General features: G+C 43.0%; 3 protein-coding genes across 4 annotated transcripts in view; 2 read left to right on the top strand and 1 right to left on the bottom strand.

Moving 5' to 3' along the window:
- Nucleotides 1-7,344, bottom strand: part of LOC111673762 (ADP-ribosylation factor-binding protein GGA1) — a 9,249-nt gene extending 1,905 nt beyond the window's left edge. Inside the window, exons 1-16 of the mRNA XM_023431626.2 lie at nucleotides 7,250-7,344; nucleotides 5,447-5,531; nucleotides 4,869-4,944; nucleotides 4,562-4,660; nucleotides 4,321-4,444; nucleotides 4,057-4,157; nucleotides 3,872-3,952; nucleotides 3,359-3,496; nucleotides 3,139-3,220; nucleotides 2,395-2,508; nucleotides 2,159-2,299; nucleotides 1,908-1,981; nucleotides 1,599-1,786; nucleotides 937-1,166; nucleotides 628-797; nucleotides 374-484 (exon numbers count right to left, since the gene is read on the bottom strand). Coding sequence (XP_023287394.1) covers nucleotides 374-484; nucleotides 628-797; nucleotides 937-1,166; nucleotides 1,599-1,786; nucleotides 1,908-1,981; nucleotides 2,159-2,299; nucleotides 2,395-2,508; nucleotides 3,139-3,220; nucleotides 3,359-3,496; nucleotides 3,872-3,952; nucleotides 4,057-4,157; nucleotides 4,321-4,444; nucleotides 4,562-4,660; nucleotides 4,869-4,944; nucleotides 5,447-5,531; nucleotides 7,250-7,292 — 1,857 coding nt within the window. The 5' untranslated portion in view covers nucleotides 7,293-7,344. The remainder of the gene's footprint in view (nucleotides 1-373; nucleotides 485-627; nucleotides 798-936; nucleotides 1,167-1,598; nucleotides 1,787-1,907; nucleotides 1,982-2,158; nucleotides 2,300-2,394; nucleotides 2,509-3,138; nucleotides 3,221-3,358; nucleotides 3,497-3,871; nucleotides 3,953-4,056; nucleotides 4,158-4,320; nucleotides 4,445-4,561; nucleotides 4,661-4,868; nucleotides 4,945-5,446; nucleotides 5,532-7,249) is intronic.
- A 933-nt stretch (nucleotides 7,345-8,277) lies between these two features.
- Nucleotides 8,278-14,439, top strand: LOC111673761 (MICAL-like protein 1). Of its 2 annotated transcripts, XM_087170045.1 has the most exons (16): nucleotides 8,278-8,940; nucleotides 9,390-9,438; nucleotides 9,602-9,743; nucleotides 9,952-10,037; nucleotides 10,146-10,285; nucleotides 10,569-10,720; nucleotides 10,826-11,179; nucleotides 11,484-11,529; nucleotides 11,753-12,368; nucleotides 12,474-12,596; nucleotides 12,878-13,004; nucleotides 13,115-13,205; nucleotides 13,316-13,389; nucleotides 13,678-13,792; nucleotides 13,889-13,935; nucleotides 14,025-14,439. In XM_087170045.1, exons 1-16 carry the CDS (start codon nucleotides 8,777-8,779, stop codon nucleotides 14,147-14,149), a joined length of 2,451 nt encoding a protein of 816 aa, XP_087026171.1. In that variant the 5' UTR covers nucleotides 8,278-8,776; the 3' UTR covers nucleotides 14,150-14,439. The 2 variants fall into 2 exon arrangements, with proteins under 2 accessions (XP_087026171.1, XP_023287393.1); XM_023431625.1 differs by having other exon boundaries at nucleotides 10,569-11,179.
- A 644-nt stretch (nucleotides 14,440-15,083) lies between these two features.
- On the top strand, nucleotides 15,084-17,311 carry polr2f (RNA polymerase II, I and III subunit F). The gene is made up of 5 exons (XM_023431637.2): nucleotides 15,084-15,231; nucleotides 15,422-15,491; nucleotides 15,604-15,734; nucleotides 16,516-16,587; nucleotides 16,718-17,311. Exons 1-5 carry the CDS (start codon nucleotides 15,212-15,214, stop codon nucleotides 16,806-16,808), a joined length of 384 nt encoding a protein of 127 aa, XP_023287405.1. The 5' UTR covers nucleotides 15,084-15,211; the 3' UTR covers nucleotides 16,809-17,311.
- The last annotated feature ends 2,177 nt before the right edge of the window (nucleotides 17,312-19,488 follow it).

Below are 19,488 nucleotides of genomic sequence, written 5' to 3'. Positions count from 1 at the left end.
CACACACACACACACACACACACACACACACTATGAAAGTATTTAGATAGCAGTGAAAGGAACATCACATTTAAAGGGACAGTTCAGGTGTTTTGACGTGGGGTTGTGTGAGGTAGTCATATATAGTCGGTACTCAGCAACACGTCACTCTGCTGGTCTGACGATGCTCCCAGTCTGATCTAACTGGGAGTGAACTGATCAGAATCTACTGCAGGTAAAGTACCGACTATACATGACTGACCTCACACAACCCCACGTCAAAACACCTGAACTGTCCCTTTAAACAGACACTTGACAGACCCATTGATTTTCACCAAAGCAGCTTCATTTTCTTTTAAAGGGGACCCCCTGTGTCTAGATCGTTCAGTCTCACCTTGTTTGGGTTTGCCAGCAGCAGGATCTGTGTGACAGCAGCAGGAGGAAGGATGGGGTTGAAAGCTGGGAGCTCCGTTCCTGATGGAGGCTGTAGCTTCGCTGCCATAGACTACAGTTAACACATGAAAACAACATTTTTTGTCTTTACTGAGACAGTATCAGTGGTTTAATAATAATGTCTTGCCTATATTTGAAGCTCTTATTTACTGTATCCAATGGGAGACAAAGGCTCTCAACGTTCTCACTGCTGACCTTTGGAGCTGTAGTCTCGAAGTTTATGTTGGTGACAGGGACGGGGGCCGAGGACAGCATGGAGATGATCACCACCAGCACATCAGGGCGAGACGGAGGCGAGTCGCGAGCAAAGTGAAAGAGAACCCGCAGACTGTGTCCGTCAAACACAGTCACAGGTAACAGACTACCTATGAAGAGAGAACGGAGTGATGGGGAGAGAGCGAGAGAGAGAGCGAGAGAGAGGAGAAGGGCATTTAATAAATCCATACAAATGCACTCCCAGGCGTGTAGAAGCTTAAAGCTATCAAGTGACCTCAGTTTACTTACTGGGCTTAATGGATTCTAGCGGTACAAAAACATCAGTCAGGGAGATTTCAGCAGCAGGAGCCTCCGTGTGAGTCGGGGACATATCCAGCAACGTAGCTCCGAGGCCGGGCTGAGAGTTGAGTTGAGGCGCAGGATGTTCAGAGGTAAAAGTTGGGATGGGGTTTAGGGAAACGTTGGCCCCAGACTTGCTCTGGAGATCTCTCAGAGTTGGTTTGGACTGTTGCTTGTCCCTAAAAGCAGAAAAATGAACAACCCATCTCTGTGAGTTTGTGCCCTTTTTCACAGGCGGCTCAGTTCCACCGTTACATTTCACTCCGAGAAACAACGCTAAAGGAGACACTGTTTGAATTTTTGAGCGGTTCAGTTTAAAGGTTTGGCAGTTTCAAAAATCTTCAGATCACTGCCTCCCTGCTGTACTTGGAAATGGTATCAAGAGGCTGTTCTGCAGCTTTTAAAAGGAAAGTGAACTTTGTGAGTGTGAAAAATATCTTTCCTCCGACCTCCGTTGCTCTAAATAGACCGACTGTCATACTTTGAAACAGAGCACGCCACACAGACGAGCACATCCAGTCGAAACTTAGAGAATATCAAGGCCATGTTGAGGCTGTTCCTCATAGTTTAAGCAGCGATGCGACAGTGTTGGAACAGTGTTAGTTCAATACCATTTGACCTGCAGGCCCTCTGGAGGCAGGGACTGCTGCAGCAGCGTCTTCCCCAGCAGGTCCAGCTCGTCCAGGGCCGAGTTCCCCGGGGTGGAGCCGGAGGAAAGGGGCTGAGAGTGGGAGGGTGGGTCTGGACTCAGGAGGAGACTGGGTGCTGCGGGGGGGTCTGCGTCTATGCTGTCAGAGGACTGGAAGTAGAACGTGTGTGAGCAATTACGTTAACAAACATGACTTTCAAAACTGATGTCAGTAATCTGACTGATACAAACTGGACCGTCACAGTTGTGATATAATTCTCCCTGCGCTCACCTGGAAGGAGTCCCAGGCTGTGGAGTCCTCAGGCTGTGAGGGGGGGTTGGAGGTGTGCGTTCCTTCACTTAAACCTGTGGGGTGCACAAAGAGTGGCAGGAACATTTAGAGATAAAATAACACAACGTTTTTCTCTCTGTAATTTAAACCTGGACTTGTTCTAATATTCCTCAGAGGGAAGTCTTGAAAAATTCTGTTTAATTCAACTAACAACAAAAAAAAAAGGTGTGTGGTGTCTGACATGCTGTTACCGAGTGACATCAGCTCGTCGTCAAGGAGACTTATCCCCATCTCCTGTGAGGGGGCGTTCAGGCTGTCTGTCGGAGTGGGAAATTCTGGGAAGGATGGTGGCGACTGGGGTGACGTGTCCAATCCCGACAGATCTAGCAGTGCTGGGGGAAATTCATTCAAGTCAGTTCGTTACTACTAAACCATCAACATTTACGAGGCACTCTCCATGTTTGTTTGTGCTCACTGCTTCACCCACCTGTTTGTTTCTGTGCGTTTAATGTGTTGTTGCCGTTCACTATCTCCCCCTTCACCTGCTGTTTGTAAAGGTTGATGACCGTGGTCAAGCTGTCGTTGGCCTGCAGGATCTCCGCTGTGGAAACAGGAGAAACACAACAGTGTGCTGTGAGTAGAGAGGACACAGTTTAAGAAGTTAATATCATGATTATAGGGACCAAAGTTATCAGTTATTGTGTTATTGTTAAAATGTGTTGGAAATGTTCAATAAGTAATAAAACACAACATTTCACCGAGTAAATGTTTGAATTTAAACATTAAAATAATGTCCAAAACATCTGAGTCACAGGTTTTAACAGGTTTACCTGCTAAAAAAAACGTATAAAACTTATAAAGACAAACCTTTATACTCGCTAATTTTGGTGTAAGAAATCTCTGGTGATGCCACGTTTTGACACTGATGCAAAACAAACCCATGTGAATTAAAATAACCACAGTAATCGGACACGATAATTAAAATTTAAATTAATTAAATTTTAAAAACATTAATTCTAACCATCCGTCTTTTCTACTGTGATTTAGTGTGAAACCGCTTCATCTCTAGCTGAGAGGTAACAATCATTTAACACTGGCATCAGCTTTCCATTACAAGGTATTATGTATTCATAACAAATATATAACATATGGAACAAAGAGGCCTCAGTAATGTCGACTGCCTTTTACTCTGCTTGATGTTTAATGACAGATGAATGAAAGTGACACTCACCTAGAGCCTCATCGTTGTCCTCTGTGTCACTTGCCAGTCTGAACAGTGTAGGTCTCATTTTCTCACAGCGCTGGTACAGGTCCTGACCACGCACACACACACACACACACACACACACACACACACACACACACACACACACACACACACACACACACCAAATGAAATGCTTGCAGCTCAGGCTACATGTGTAAACACAACTCAACTGTCTGAATCTCACCTGTATGAGTTCAGCGTTGCTCTGATCGCTGGCTGTGCTGTCATAGTCCTGCAGGAGCTGAGTCAGCAGAGCCACGCTCTCGTTCACCTCCTGAATGGCGTTCACCCGCTTCGACACCTTCTCTGCCCGCCTCTGGTCCTAAGACAGGCGGGACACAAATTCTCAAACGCGTGCACGTGTGTGAAATCATCATAAATGCAGAAGACCAGCGGGTCAGAGAGAGGCCGTTAGAAAGGTCCAGGGTAAGAGAAAAGAGCAGCTGCACTGCCCCTTAAATCAGGACAGATTTCCTCTGAACTCCTGCTGAATCACTCTGACAGCGACACACACCCGCGGCAGCCGACCCATTTCCTCATTCAGTTAATGTTCCTGCCATGAGTGCAGCGCTCTGATATTTTACTCTTTTTCTTAGAAACCACACACACAAGGATGTGCAGCACTCAAAAGTGGCAGTGTAGTTAATGTGTAACGGAAAAAAGTGCAATTTATAAAAGCCGTAGGTGAGAGTTTTACCTCTTGGACCATTTCCTTGATGAGTTTGTTGGCGGCTTTCAGGTCCTCGGGGTGCGAGCTGTTCAACAGGCGAGACAGCATCTGACAGCCAGAGTTCACGTGGTGAGATGTGAGTGAACAGTCACATTTTCATTTAACTACCACAGTCGTATGAAATGTGTTCTGCAACATTTTTTAATGCTCACTTTCGACTTCTCCTCGTCCTCGAAGATGGCATTCTTGGGTCTGGGTGGAGGAAGGTTCAGTAGTTTGTCCGGTGGCAGCTCTGGGTCTTGTTTGATAATACCTGATTTACAAACATCATGAACAAGACGAGGAGTTAAATGCTTGTCAACATTTCTTATCACTTTAGTTGTTAATTGCTTTTACTACTTAAAGAATCCTAAAAATGAACCTGAGCTGCAGGTTTAGGGTTTTGTCCATTAGTCTGAAAGCAGAAAGACTCTCACCTTGTTTTTTCAGCATCTGATAAGCATCTGAGATCTTGGCCTCATCAGGTAAACCCAAAGTCCAGCTATAGATCAACTCCAAAACCTTCTTTTTTACTGGCTCTGGTGACCGTGAGCCCAGGTACTGGGTGGGGGATTGAGATCAACAACAGTGATTTACACACACACATATATAATACAATTAAAAAAATATATATATCTGAAAAATATAGAAGCACACAGAGAAAATCTGAAGTCTTACCTTTGGAGAAACTACTTTGATGAGTTCATTAAGAAAACGGAATTTGCCCACTTCATTATGAAACCTTTTCCCGCAATTTTTCATACACGTCTCCAAAACCTTATAATGAAACAAAAGTTAGAATATCGCAGCAGTAAAACGTCTTTAAATTGAATTATTTTTCATATCAAAACGTAAACAACTTTGAATAAAACCTGTACGATCTTATTCTGAACTGATGGGACACTAAAACTTTGTAGTGAAAACCAGGAAACATCATCACTGAGGCAACTGATCATTACAGATGCGGGTTCAGATCTGAACTCACCAGCAGGGCTTGCATGGCCTCCCACTCCTGGGGAGACTGGATCTTGTGGGCCAGGAGCCTGGTGGCCAGCTGAGGACTGAAACACAAGTCCCAAACAATAGTGAATGTCCAGGCTGGGCAGTCTGAATTCTTTTAACCACTAGTAATCCTAATGAATCATAAATGTTTTTAGTGTTTTCATGTTAACATGGACAGTGATGAAGTCAGTTTAACCCTGGAATGATTTCTGAAATAATTGAGAGTAACTACTGAGAAATGTCAGGATTGTTTAATTTCCTAAACAGACAATTTCACATATAATGTCCCACACCTCGAAGGAAAGTGTGGCTTTCTTTAATCTCTCTTTCCAGGCCTGTTCTGCATTAAGCACTAGATGTCTTCAGGTTTAACCAGCAGGTCGTGAACTGAATGTTAATTTACATTCACAGTCCAGTTTATTTAGCAATTTAGATTTTTTTCATTAATTTTAAAATCAAGCAGAGAAAAACGGCCCCAGTCAGATGACTTGAACATGAATCAGCAACAACCAGAACATAATGTCATAATTAAGGAATGAGGCACAAACTCTCTCCTCTTACCCCTCCAGATCATTGTTGAGCTGGTCACAGAAGGCATGGATGCTGCTCCAGTCTGTGTCTCTGTTGAGTGGGTTTGTGGCTCTGTCTGAAATGTCAGTAAAATGGGATGTCAAACGACACAGATGTTATATTAGAACACATGTCGATTACATGTAAAGAATAAGTGTTGTAAATACTTAGGTCTCTGGTTGGATACCACTCACTTTTAAGACCCAGGTGGAAACACCTATCAAACAAACTGAAAGGTTGAAATTGGATTTTTGTGCAGAAACAAATCATGTTCATCTTCAGCTAGTTGAAAGACCATAATACAATATACAACTGTGTCTGCTCTGGATTATGGTGATGTTGTTAATGTATGCTTCTCCCTCCACACTGAAACCTCTTGACTCTGCGTATCACAGCGCACTGCGCTTCATCACAGCGGACACTTTCCTCACTCATCATTGCATTTTATACAAAAAGATGGGAAGGTCTTCCTAAACACATAGAAGGGAGCAGCTGTGTATGTTGTTTATTTAAAATGCTCTGCTGAACAAACTACCATGTTATCTCGGCTCTCTGGCAACATTTAAACAAAGCACTTACAACGTCGGGTCACAGGACATTTTAGCCTTAACTGGAACTCAGAAAAACTGGTTTCAAACACCACGCTGCACATGGACGGAATGAGCTCCAAAAAAAGTTGTACTTGTGTAAATACAATCTACACACGTGCACATGCTTTTTTTAATGTGAGGGTGCATGGTGTTTTAACTGCCTCTTTGTGTGTATAAATTGTATGTGTGTTTTTGTAAACAGGTCTCTTTAAAAAAAGAGAATACCTGTTTAAACAAAGGATTTAATAATTATAACGTGTCTAGGATTTTAGTTGCAGCAATGTTGTGATATTAAAAGCACATTTCCCAAGTGTTAAACTTTACATTGCAATACAATTATTTATCTTAACTTCTTCCACTGAGTGAAATGTGAGCATCTCTAATCATTCAGTTACTGCCTCTACACTCAGGTGACACCTGTCACAAACTAATGCAGTCTATTTGAATCAACGCCTCTGATTTCAATGTAATGCAATTAAACAAAAGTTTTATATTTGTCAGATTTTCTGTTTATGTTCATTTTAAATATGAATACACTGGCAGTTGAATGCAAGTTGGAAATGTCTCTTTTAGACTAAAAATTAACGATGCCTTCAATACTCATACCATAAAGTATTTTTCTGTCAAAAAAAAAAAAATCAAGATTTTTAACGTACAGAACTTGAACTCAGCACGCGAGACAGTCAACGAAGAGGTACAGGCTTCCTGAGTGACTCCGTGATTTAAAATGCATTAAGTCTGTGCCACATAACCCCAGCAGTCACCGCGCAAAGAGACACACAGGGCAGGTGCTAGCAGAGTGTAACGTTAGCTAGCTTACTGTCGGTAGTCGTACTGTGTCACTGTCTCGTCTCGAACTTTCTTACGAGACCGTAGCTTTGCCTTAATTATAATCTACCCACTAAGAGTAAAAATGGGGCCGCCGGGATCGTGTCGCCCACCGCCTTGTTGAGCTATAGAGCCGTTAAGCTAAAGCTGCACCTGGGCTGTGTTGTGTGTTGACAGCTGCCAGGCACAGCAGCTCCAGAGAGCTAGGTTAGCATCCTGGATGTGGTGACGGCAGGGTCCCGAGTCCCCATCCGCTGGGACACGCGCCGCTGTGGTGAGCTGTCATTTCGTTAAAAACAACTCACGGATTATAATTTGTGAGTGTCCCGGGTCTCCAGACAACACCGGCTCAGTAAAATAAGTTTAAAATACTCACTAATACGAGACTCCAAACTCTCCGCATCGGGCGGTGCAGCCATCACTGCGAGATTTATGTAGTGCGTCGGTCTCGCGAGGGACGCACGGGCACGTAGAGGCAGAAAAGACGTAGAACTTGAGTGAGTAGAAAGGACATTTACGAATGAAAGGCGTGGTGGTTTTGAAATATATTTGTATATTACCTTAATTTAGCCTAATTTGTATATATCAAATATTCTTAAAGTGTATGCGTTAACTAAGCTTAACTACACTTCCTAGTGAAATAAATTAACACAATAACAACCCTTAGGCTACATTTTACAAATTAACTTCTCACCACAGCTGCATATTGTTCGTCCTAATTATTTTTGTGTGTTTCATATGCCATAACAACAGCCACAATGTCAAAGTAAACATAATAAATTACAGCATTTTAACCGCAAATTAGATTATAAGGTAAAGTTGAACGGGAATAACCAGTCTAGCACATGAATCTCTATGACCAGAGAGCTACGTCAAGCAAGAAATCAGAACCAACCGGAAGTTAAATTCCTTCAAAGTAAAAGTAGGCCATTTAGTCGGTGTGGCCATCAGTATAAATAAATAAATTACAGGCAAAGTACAGTTACTTTAGTGTTAGCCCCAAACATGTGGAGTTTTTTCTCGAGTCTACTCGACGTGTTATTGCTGCTATAGTTTGCCAATTAATGTTTTATTCAACTTGACCGGACGTGGCTTTTAAAATGGCTTACTTTACAGATGACTAAGAAACTGCCTGAAATTAAGATGGATAATATTACAAAGAGTGTTGTAGCCAATAAAATGAATATGCTCACAAAACAAATCAAGTGATCAAAATAGGAGTGGGGGAAGGATTGAAGCATTTTAATGAAGCTGTAATGCATCTAGGTTTTGATTATATATTTATCTGTAACACAGTAAGTCTGTCATGTCTGCTTGTCACCAGAACCCCCCCCCCCCCCCCCCCCCCCCCTTCCTAATTATAGAGAAGCACCAGCTCTGTGTCGCCCTCCAGTGGCAGTTCATGTTACTGACTGTGGAGCACAACAAGGAGCACTGCTGCAAGTAACGGGACGAGATTGAAATTTACAACCTTTTCTAACAAGTTGACCAGAAGTCCTCGAGGCGCTGCAGATGTTTGGACGACAGCTGAGCACGTTCAAGGAGCTCGGTGGTGGTTTGTGGTGAACAGTGACACTGTGTTTGTCGTGACTGAGCGGAACCGTTTGAGACTGAAGTTGTGTCTGGAAGCAGTGAAGCAGTGTTAAACCGCTTTACGTGCACGGATAACTTTGTGTTGATCTGAAACAGCAACACAACAAGGCGAAGAACACCACTTCCTTCCTGTTGCTTTCACCAACGCGACGCACACGTTTGGCTGCAGGTCTCTCAATAACAAAAAAAAAAGTAGTTGCTATGCAGTGTAGTAGATGCTCGTTTCCTGTTTTCTCCACAAAACCAAACCTTGCCTTTCCTTTTATTTGATCTCCTCTAACTCATTAAGTGCCATGTTCACCCAGCCCACATGTCTAATCCCACACACGCAATGGCATCACCGAGGGCTCTGCGAGAGTGGTGCCGCGACACATGCGTCGGTTACCCCGAGGTGGACATAAAGAACATGTCGACCTCATTCAGAGATGGACTTGCATTTTGCGCCATCATCCATAAACACCGGCCTGACTTGATGTAAGTAATCCCGTGGTTTCTTAGACCTGTGCAACCTCATCCTGCTCAGCCAGGTACACAAGCACAGTCAGGTGTGTTATTTTCTCAGTAGCTACAGGTGTGTTACATTATTTGGACATTTTCTCACAGTGTAAGTGTTTGTCATTGTCTGTTTTTGTTGTCCTGCCCTGAGATTTAAAAGTCTTCTTGACTGTGACCACCATGCTGTGTAATCTGGACCTGTTGTACTCTGTCTTGGACTAATCTCTCCTTTCCTTAATCTCTGTCAACCTTTTCTTGTCTCATTAAATGGGATTAGTCAGTTTTTTTTTACCTTTTACAGTCAGCGGTTGAACCAGGGTCATCTCACAGTAATCTCTGATCATGAGCTGCACCTGGACAACTGTTTTGTTTTGATTGTTACTTTGTCTTTTCATCGGCATTTAATCGATCTCTCCATTTTCCTCCAGTGATTTTAGCTCCCTCTCCAAAGATAATGTCTATCACAATAACAAACTGGTGAGTCATTTCACTCTCGTGTTCTGCACACATAAGCCACAATGCGAGCATGTCTCTTTCATTTCTGTGTTTGGTATTTATCCATCATTACTACCGCAGAAGACACTGACACGTTTTCACAGTCATCTACCTTCGCTCTGTGCTTCTGTTTCCTGATCTGCAGGCTTTTGAGGTTGCAGAAGCAAAGCTGGGCATCCCTGCATTGCTGGACCCAAAGGAAATGGTTTCCACCAAGGTGCCCGACTGTCTGAGCATCATCACCTACCTTTCACATTACCACTTTTTCTTCAACAGGAAGAATCATGGTGCGTGGTGTGTTACAGCCAATTATCAGATGCTTTTATTCAGTTTCTTGCAGCGAGTCAGAAGAGGTGTATCCACTATCTCCACTTCCCTTATGATTGTATCTGGGCTCTTTGCATTCACCCTTCCTCTATTAAAATGAACACAGCACATTTTTCCAACATGAAGTCTGCGCTTCACTTTGCATGACTTCTCTTGACTTTGCGGCAGGTCCTGCCAGTCTGAGGTCATCACACGTCGCTGTCTTAAACAATCTCACCAAGATCTCATCCCCCGATGGTCTGAAAGTCCTGAAGGTAAACACAGTCATTGTAACACACACGCGCCTGTTTTCACATTGCTCGTTGTCGTCTCAAGCTGCTGGATTAACAGCTCTCAGCTGAGAGTTTCTCTTCTCTTTTCAGAGCGCCACTCATCTGGAAACCGGTGGCCATCATTTATCCAACACAAGGCCGCGGGCGGTTTGTAATCTGTGTTTCAAACCCGTCCACCTCATACAGAGACATTTGGTCGACGGAAAGATCTACCATCGAAGCTGTTTCAGGTAACGGCACCGTTCACACGGCAACAGCAGCTTCTTCTTCTGCTTCTCTTAGCGTGTGGATCCAGACACGTCCAGGCCATCTAGACCTGGCTGAGACAGACTGCAGCTCACACACAGGAATGCGTCTCTAATGTGTTTCAAGTGACCACATGTTTGACCTCCCTGCTCACATATGATTATATATGACATATGATATCTATCTGCACTCGGCCACACAGATCGAGAAAATGACTTTTTTGTTTTGTTTTATATTTTTAAATGGTTGGATTTTTTTGTCCTTCAGGTGCAAAGTGTGTCACAGCACTCTCTTACCAGAGTCGTACACACAGGGAAGTGATGCCGGCTCGTTGATCTGCGCTCACCATTTAACAGACAGTCAAAGTTCTCGTGTTGACCTCCGGCAACAAACTGGATCTACTGACAGTCGTCCACAATGTAAGTTTCAGACAGGTTATTTATCTCTCGGTGGATTGGCCATCAGCAGCGTCCCTCATTACACTAAGAAAACAGAGTCACAGGACAGACAGGTTTGTCAAACAGCAGAGATGGAGGGGGGAGAGAGGCGGGTGAGGAGCAGAGAAAACAACGAGTCAACTGTCGCACTGAAGAGCACGGCGAAAAAGCCAGCGCCTCCTTCTCCTCCTCAGCCCAGCGTTAAAGACGGGACAGTCGCAGGAGCTGGGAAAGCTGGGTCTGCGCCCGTCCTGTCAGACGACAAGAAGGAAGCGACGGAGACTCATCCGCCGTCTGAGCTCTCCTCGCCGTGTGTGCGGTCGACAGAAGGAAGTGCTCAGCCCGTCCCAGCACCCAGGAGAATGTTCGACTCCCCTGTGGTCCCTGTCCCTGCACCCAGGGTCAAAACTACCCACGCAGCTAACGGCTCACCTGCTGCAGGTAAATACGCACATTTTACTGCATCTGTTTATCTGTCTGTCTGTCTGTCTATCTGTCTGTCTGTCTGTCTGTCTGTCTGTCTGTCTGTCTATGTGTCTGTCTGTCTGTCTGTCTGTCTGTCTGTCTGTCTGTCTGTCTGTCTATGTGTCTGTATGTCTGTCTGTCTGTCTGTCTGTCTGTCTATCTAGTTGTTTTCAGAACTGTCTGTATCATGTACGTCTCCTCTCTTTCATGACAAAGTGAAATAAATGACTGAAGCCATTCTTGCTTCTCTCTCTCTCTCTCTCTCTCTCTCTCTCTGCAGGCAAATCGACCAACCAAAGTAAATCTGCCCTCAGTTCATCTCACATGTAAGTGCACACAAAGAGTCTGTCTTTTCTTTGCCGTGCAGGTCTCCTCTGTATTTCACATCTAGCAATATCATATATTATCACACGTTTCTTTTTTTAAAATGTGTTTTATTTTGTAATATATCACAGATGCATAACAACATAATAATTTCTGCTTTCCTCAGAAGTCCGTCCTCACTCGTGCAGTCACCTCTAACACCACCTCTTGTCTCTCTCCCTGCAGCACCAGCCCGACCGCTGGCAGCCCTAAAGTGAAAACCAACCACCCGTGGATGGCCATCGTCCATCCCGGGCCCTGGACGCAGCTGCCTCCCGCCCCGGCCCCGGTGCCCACTCCTCGATCCAAATCTCTCTCCAACCTGCGGGGGTCCTGGTACAGACCAAAAGTAGCCCCTCCCAATCCATTTGCAGAGGATGTGGATGAGGACACTCAGGCGGAGAAGTCTGCGGACCAAACTGAGTCCTCAGAGGACGGTGGCGGTCGCTCGGAGGCTGCTGCCATTAAATCTGAGGACAATAATGTAAAACCGCTGGATACACCCAGTGAAGCAAACAGAGCAGATGTGACTGAGGCGGGTGGAGCTGCAGGACGTGACCCGGCAGAGGGAAGGGGTGCTTCCAGTGAACCGGCTGCAAACACAAGTCAAATGGATTCGCAGGCTCTGGATGAAAATGGAAGCACAGGTGTCTCACAGCCAGATGTGACTGAAGCGGCTGCAGGTCGCTTTTTACCCAAGAGTCTTTCTGTGCCGGTTATCACATGTGTCCACTCTCAAAGGTCCTCGGTGCCTGTTGGTGTAACAGAGGCACATGAGTCTGTCACATCATGCCAAAGTAAGGTATGACCAGAGTTTAAGGCTAATTAATAATAATGAAATCTAACATGAACACATTCTTTTTATCGCTGCAGTAAAACACCCACAATTTTCTTTCCATGTTTTCAGCCGGCCTGCAAAGAGAATCCCTTTGATCGAAAACCTGCAATACCCAAATCAAAGACTTTCCAGGACCTCCCATCGAGACGGGCTCCTGCCCCGGGACATGGCTTCCCACTCATCAAGAGGAAGGTACAATGGCTGACTTTAAACCTCAACAGGCGATACATGTTTTTACTAATTTATATTTTTATTGTTCTAAATACAAATTGGCACATTGCTGCCCCATAAAAACACAATCTGAAGTTTTGCTTCCTTCATCTTCAGCCTCCATAGAAGGATTATTATTTCATTATTTTTGTCTACACTGATTATTTTAGCTGCCATCGTGTCTCAGGTTTAGTCATTAGTGGTTATATGTAAATTGTTCTGGTGTAAATAAATCTGTACGTGGTTCTGTGCGTCGCTGACAGGTGCAGACAGACCAACATGTTTCTACAGAAGACCTGCAGACAGAGATGGGAGAACTGGATAAACATCTGGAGGCGCTGGAACAAAGAGGAGTGGAACTGGAAAGACATCTGAGAGACTGCAAGAACGGTACATCGGATAAATTTACCGCCGCAGAATTGCTCAGTGTCGTCAGTGTCGTCAGTGTCATCGCAGCAGGGATGTCTTTGTCTCTGCTTTCACGTCCTTTTTTATTTCAGCTAAAGACGAGGAACGAATGCTGATGGAGTGGTTCTCTCTTATCCACGAGAGACACGTTCTGGTGCGCAGAGATACGGAGCTTGTTCACCTGTAAGTGAACGAGACAGGCTCTTTGCTCTGATAATGTGTTATATATGCCATTATTTAAAAATTAGGAAGCGAAATTTCATGATTTTTTTTATTTTTGTGTATTTTCCCAGGACAAAGCAGAAGAAGTTAGAGGAGAGACAGGCAGATGTGGAGTATGAGCTGCGATGTCTCCTTAATAAACCTGGTCTGTACGATCCTGTGTGTCACTTTTGTCAGCGTACTTTTCCTTGAACATATAATTAAATCATTAATAGGTCCAATATTTCTAGTTTAACTCCTAACCGTAGCTTTTTTTCTGCAAGGTGCAGCAAAGCAGAGGTTTATTATTATTACTATTGTCCTGTTCTGTGAGTTCTGCCTTCTGCCCGGAGACCTCGCTGCGTACAGGCTCTTGAATGTGGATGCAGTGGAAAGGAGTTCTTTGTTTTGGTTCTTCTTATTAAATGTTAAACACCGCCGTCTGCACATTCAGAGAGCGACTGGAGTCAGGAGGATCGAGGTCGAGAGCAGAAGCTGATGGACGAGCTGGTCGCCATCATCGAACAGAGGAACCAGATCGTCAGCAGCTTGGATCAGGACAGGCAGAGGTGCGAAGGAAAGAAACAATACAATGCACGGTGCCTTCACATTCATAGATTTATTATGTTGGAAAGTTGAAATTGAACTTTGTTTTTTCTGATCAGGGAAATAGAGGAGGATGAGCTCTGGGAAGCTTCGCTGAAGAATAAAGGTGAGAAAATAACTTCAAAATGTTTCTCATGTTGTGTGTCTTACTGAAATGTTTTAAAAATGATAATTAATTGTGTTTTTTCTCCTCAGAGTTCCAGAAAGAGGAACTAAAAGAGCTCAAGAAGTCAAAAGGAAAGTTCAAGCCCACAAAAGTTTTTAAGCTGCTGAACCATAAAGCCGAGAGCAGCAAAGACTCCTCGGACAAAAAGAGCTGACGCACCGTCGCGACTGTAGAAATGTTACAGACACGAAACTCTCGTAGACAACAAACTCATTTGTACCTTTTAGATGATAAAAGTGTTGATATTTCTTTTACCACAGAAGATGATCGTCATATGAAAGATTAGTTGATGAAGACGTGTCTGTGCAAATGATTCCATGTTATGTTCTCTTCCTTGTTCATCTTTACTTGCCATATCTGCTATATGCAACCAGTATTTATGTTTCCTCATTTTATTACATACTTGATTTAGTTGAAGTATGCAATAAATATTTATTTGTGAAAGTTTGATGTCTTGTCTGTGGAGAGAAGTGTGTATTTTATGATTAACCAGCTTTTGTTTCAACCAGTTTTTTGAGATGTCAGTTATCTACTGTGCTGAAAAAGTGCATTTAAATTCACTCAAAACAGTCGGGTAACACCAACTCGTCTTGAGTTGTTTGATGAACATATATTTCTCCTTGCACATTTATCAATGTAGATATTATTTCCATTATCGGTTTAGTTGTTTTTCGCTCTTTAAGTGATGAAAGCAGATGCAGAAGAAAAAGAGTTAATCCTGGGGAGGACTTTTCCTGTTCTGGGACTAAACAAGCTTTTCAGAAATTCCTTTGAAATCTTGAGGGCTGTGTTCCTTTCTAAATACTGTGAGGATATGGAGAAAAATATCTACACATTACTGATGGTTAACAAAGAGGATTAGTTGATTTACCAACTGTAAGCAAGTGTGTCCACAAGTTTGTAACCCAATATAAGTAATAGGATGTAAGAGGGTGGAACAATCGGCTGTCTAATCCCCACCAGCATGAAAGAGACAAATACATTTATTAACTTCCACCAAAAAATGCCAGTTTTAATATTTTCCTGACACGTTTTCGAAAATAAGCGGAACGAAACACAAATGTTCCGCCACCCGGAATATTTTCCAACACACCGAGCGGCCGGAAGTCGGAAGGCCATCGCGCTCATGTGGGTTCATGTTGACAACAAAAAGTGTGTTAGAACATTTTCACTAGTAATAATTCACAGGGGGCAGATAGGGGCTTCAAAATAAAACATGTCCGACAACGAAGACAAGTAAGTAACGACGCTCTGATTCAACGCGTTTTATTAAGCCGCGTATTTAAACAACGTGGGCTAACGTTACAGCTAGCTAACGTTTAGCCAGTTAGCTAACGTTTAGCCAGTTAGCTAGCAGAACTGCCCCTTTCTAAACTTTCTCTGGATGTGTGGTCTACGTCATAACTGTATTTTGTCTCATTTGTAGCTTCGATGATGGAGATTTTGATGATGCCGAGGAGGACGAGGGATTAGATGACCTTGAAAACGTGGAAGATGTAAGTTCAGCGTTTTTATCTTGTTAGCGTTTTCCCACCGGTTTTCTATGGTCGTGTCATTTGGTTAATACTCAACGGGTCCAAACCTTGTTTACTTTGCTCGCGTGAGCAGGAAGATCAGGAGAACGTGCAGATCCTGCCGGCGGGAGAAGGTCAGCAGGCAAATCAGAAGAGGATCACAACACCATACATGACCAAATACGAGAGAGCCAGAGTGCTGGGGACACGAGCTCTGCAGATAGCGTGAGTAATGATATGTAGAATAAAATCATATGTGTGATTTCAGTTGGAATTATCTTTTTTTTGCATTTAATTTTCACTGAAAAAACATAATGACATGATGTGATTTTTGTTGCGTCTTGTACCAACAGATTTTGGCACATCTGGAGAATATGATTTTTAGCGTGGAGCGTCTCTTTAGGGTAAAAAAGCAGATCCTGAGATTTGGATGTTGCTCTGGGCCATATTGCGATTAAAATTATATTTCGATCAATTGTTCAGCCCTATGTGTGAACCGACACACTGCTGTGGGCGGTGTGTCCACACTGTCCTGATGTTTGACTCTGTACACACTCGTTTACACTCCTGCCTTCACTGTATTATAGACGTGTATCACAGAAGGGGAAGTGCCCTATGTGAGGACAGAGTTGTTTTCTGGGTTATTACTGTTTGGAAATTATACATACAGGTGTAAGAAGCAGCACCTGAGGGAAATGAGTTGTCACTGCATCATCACATTCACCTACAATTATCACCTACAATTCCTTAAAAATGTCTCCTGTGTTCATTTCTTGTAAAACCACAGATAAGCATCTCTAACATTTAATCTGTACTGTACAGACAAAACAGCTCAGAATGTGTATATATATACACATTCTGAGCTGTTTTGTCAAAAGTGACATTTGAGTGCATCAGTATCATTCAGCTTAAATTGCCAGGAAAAATGGAGCTTTATGAAGTAGCCGCTTACATATATCATTTAGTATTTACCACTCCTGTCTATCTGCTGGCTTGTTTTCTTCAGGATGTGCGCTCCGGTCATGGTGGAGCTGGAGGGAGAAACAGACCCCTTGCAAATAGCTATGAAAGAGCTCAAGTAAGTAATAATTTTTATTGTTTGAAATGATCTGTTATGCTTTAGTTTATTTTCGTTATTTGAAGAGGATGTTGAGTTTCTATGTATTTCCCAGTGTTTTACCGTGACCTTCGCTCGTCTCCTCCAACAGGAGCAGAAAGATCCCCATCATCATCCGCAGGTACCTTCCTGATGGCAGCTATGAGGACTGGGGTTGTGACGAGCTCATCATAACTGATTAAACAAATGATCCAGTCTGCACTGACACAACAGTCTGTGCTGTTTCACACTCTCCGTCGTACCAGGTCAGTCAGCTGCACAAACCCGGGGGAGTCCTTAGACCGACGGCGTCATCACCCACCTGCTCCTACCTTCACCTGAAACACAAAATGGTCAGGTGACTGTGAGAGCTGGTGAAATATGAACACATGAAATGTTCCAAACAGACACTCAGAGAACCGTGAAAATCTTTTATGTTGATGATCCTTCGTCTGGATAACCGTGAATTTAACTAAAGTGAAATTTAGACTTATTATCTACCGTACTTCCTATTTTAACAGCTGCATTATCACAAACAACCACAAGGGGGAAATGTAACTTAAGGCAAACATTTACACTATTTTTTTTTTTTTTTTTTTACAAAATAATCCTGTTGAAATTATTCCATCTGTTGTTTTGAAGGACAGAGGTGATTAATGTAAAGTAACTGTTTTATAGTTTAGAATAAACTCTTTTGTATGAACAAGCACATCTCATTCATGTTACTGAAACTCACGCTCACAGAGGTTTGTAATGACTTTTGAAGTTAGACTCTGGGTTGTTAATATCTGTGTTTAATCGTGCAATAAGCCACTTACACCTGAACAAATGGGAAATAACTGCAAGCTTGTTATTTAGTTGCCCCTGAACCAACATTATATGATACTGATGATTCTGCTAAATCACATTTCAGCCTCAGAAGTAATTAAATAATTCTTCCATTGAGAAGAATAAACTCTCTACAACACAGTGCAAAAGCCTGAGGTTAGCAGCAGCTTATTAAAACTCAGTCTTTAGTTTTTGCATTAACCGTTGGAGATTTGGGGTTTTTGTATTGACTGTTTAATGCTATTGACTCAATATCCTCTTAGTCATCTACATGCAGTATGTCAGCTGTTCATGCTGCTAATGCAGCTTTATGTTGCGTGGCTAAAGTTATCATATATCACAACATTTCCAAGTGAAGATGTGCGTTTGAGCTGCAGGCGACTGTAACCCACAGATACAGCAGCCGCCCTCCAGGTGACTCTGTTTATGCTGAATACCAGGTGAATATCGTGATTTCTACAGGTGAGATTTCTTACAAAAACTGCATTTCTGATGCATCTGTCAAAGCAAACTGCAAAAATTATATTACAAGTGAGGGGGAAAGTCCCACAATCAATCCATCCTGCTGCAACAATGGCAATCGGCTTAAAAGACTCACTCCTGATAGTTTAAATAAAAGCTGAACTTTATGATTTTTATTTCTCCCCTCTGTCTTTGATAACTAGTGTGAAAGCCTGACAAACACACACATGCACTTAGCAGCCAAACAGTCTGCGTATTGTTGCGGGGGAAACGGGTTGTTGCCCGGGCAGAACGAAGCCCGGTGAGCGCTGGAAAAAAGAAAGGAGCTGAAAGTTTGTGAGAAAGAGAAGATTAAGAGCTTTGTTGTAGAAGAAGCTGCGTGATGATACTCCAGCCTCTGGTGGATGGATGGGTGGATTATAAAGTGTGTGTGTGTGTGTGTGTGTGTGTGTGTGTGTGGCATGAATGTAAAGACATGGTAAATGATAAGAAATGCAGCAGGATGAAGCCGCATGTTTCTCTGTGGTGAGAATAAAGCCGAGAGGATCCACCTCACACATGTTATAAATGCCATCAGCAGGAAGCCGGTGTGTCCTGGTGTCTGTTCCTGTGTGTGTGTAGCCACAGTTGTGTTTTTGATTTCTGAAAGTAAAAAACAAAAAACTGACTTAATCTGTGAGCCTTTCTGATTGGAGGAGACAGCGCCTCGGGGTGATGCTGCTCTCCTTTCATGGGGCGGAGGGGGGAGGGGGGGCAGCAGCACATGTGACACTCACCAGCACCAGCCACAGTGAGGCCACCATCAGGTCGCCCTCACCCCAGCTGAGGGTATGACTCATATCTTCTGACTTGTGCTTTTGCTCATTCCTCTCTTGATTAACTCGTCTGTCTTTATTTATTCGTCCTGTGCGATCACGGCGAGCCACACGTTCCGTCTGTCTCTTTTTATATTTATTAATCTTCTCCTGTTCTTCCAGATTTAAAACAGTGGTCATCTTACAACCATTACTGGGTTTTGATCTGTCTTTTTTTTTTTTGCAGATTCCTACAACACAATGAATTGTCTTAAATCACATTCAATTCTTCGGATGTTGAATGTGATTTTTTTGGAGCCTCTTTGTAACATTTGGTGCAACACGAGTCCAACTTTTACATTTGAGCTCAGGATCGTTTAATTGTGTCTTTGTGAAGTTAATAACCACATGAGAACATTTAGAAAGAACAGGTTCCTTTTACTTGCCATTTTTAAGTTGGAAAAACTTCACAAATGAAGTAAACATAACTAACGTTTACATAAACTTAAGTAGATATAAAGCCAACATAACTTAAAACTAATTATTTATTTAACTCGGTTTCCTCGATTTATTTATTTTTTTTAACTGAGATGAACTTGTCGGGTTAAAGAGAATAAGATCAACTGAGAGATCTACATCACACGAGCTGGAGAAACAAACAGCGCTCTCCATCCAGATCTCCTGCTCTGACACCTGCTTCGACTTTGTTTGCAATATTGAATTTAACTCTACTTCCGTCTGCTTTCTGGTTAACTTTCTTAATATTTTGACGGTTTAATCCCATTACAGTTCCAACCTG

This window comes from Seriola lalandi, unplaced genomic scaffold (assembly GCF_002814215.2).
Source record: "Seriola lalandi dorsalis isolate HSWRI2012SDOR001 ecotype SW California unplaced genomic scaffold, Sedor1 jcf7180002054926, whole genome shotgun sequence".
NCBI lineage: Eukaryota > Metazoa > Chordata > Actinopteri > Carangiformes > Carangidae > Seriola > Seriola lalandi.
Note: the sequence above shows the minus strand (reverse complement) of the source record. Positions and strands in the feature narration are given on the sequence as shown.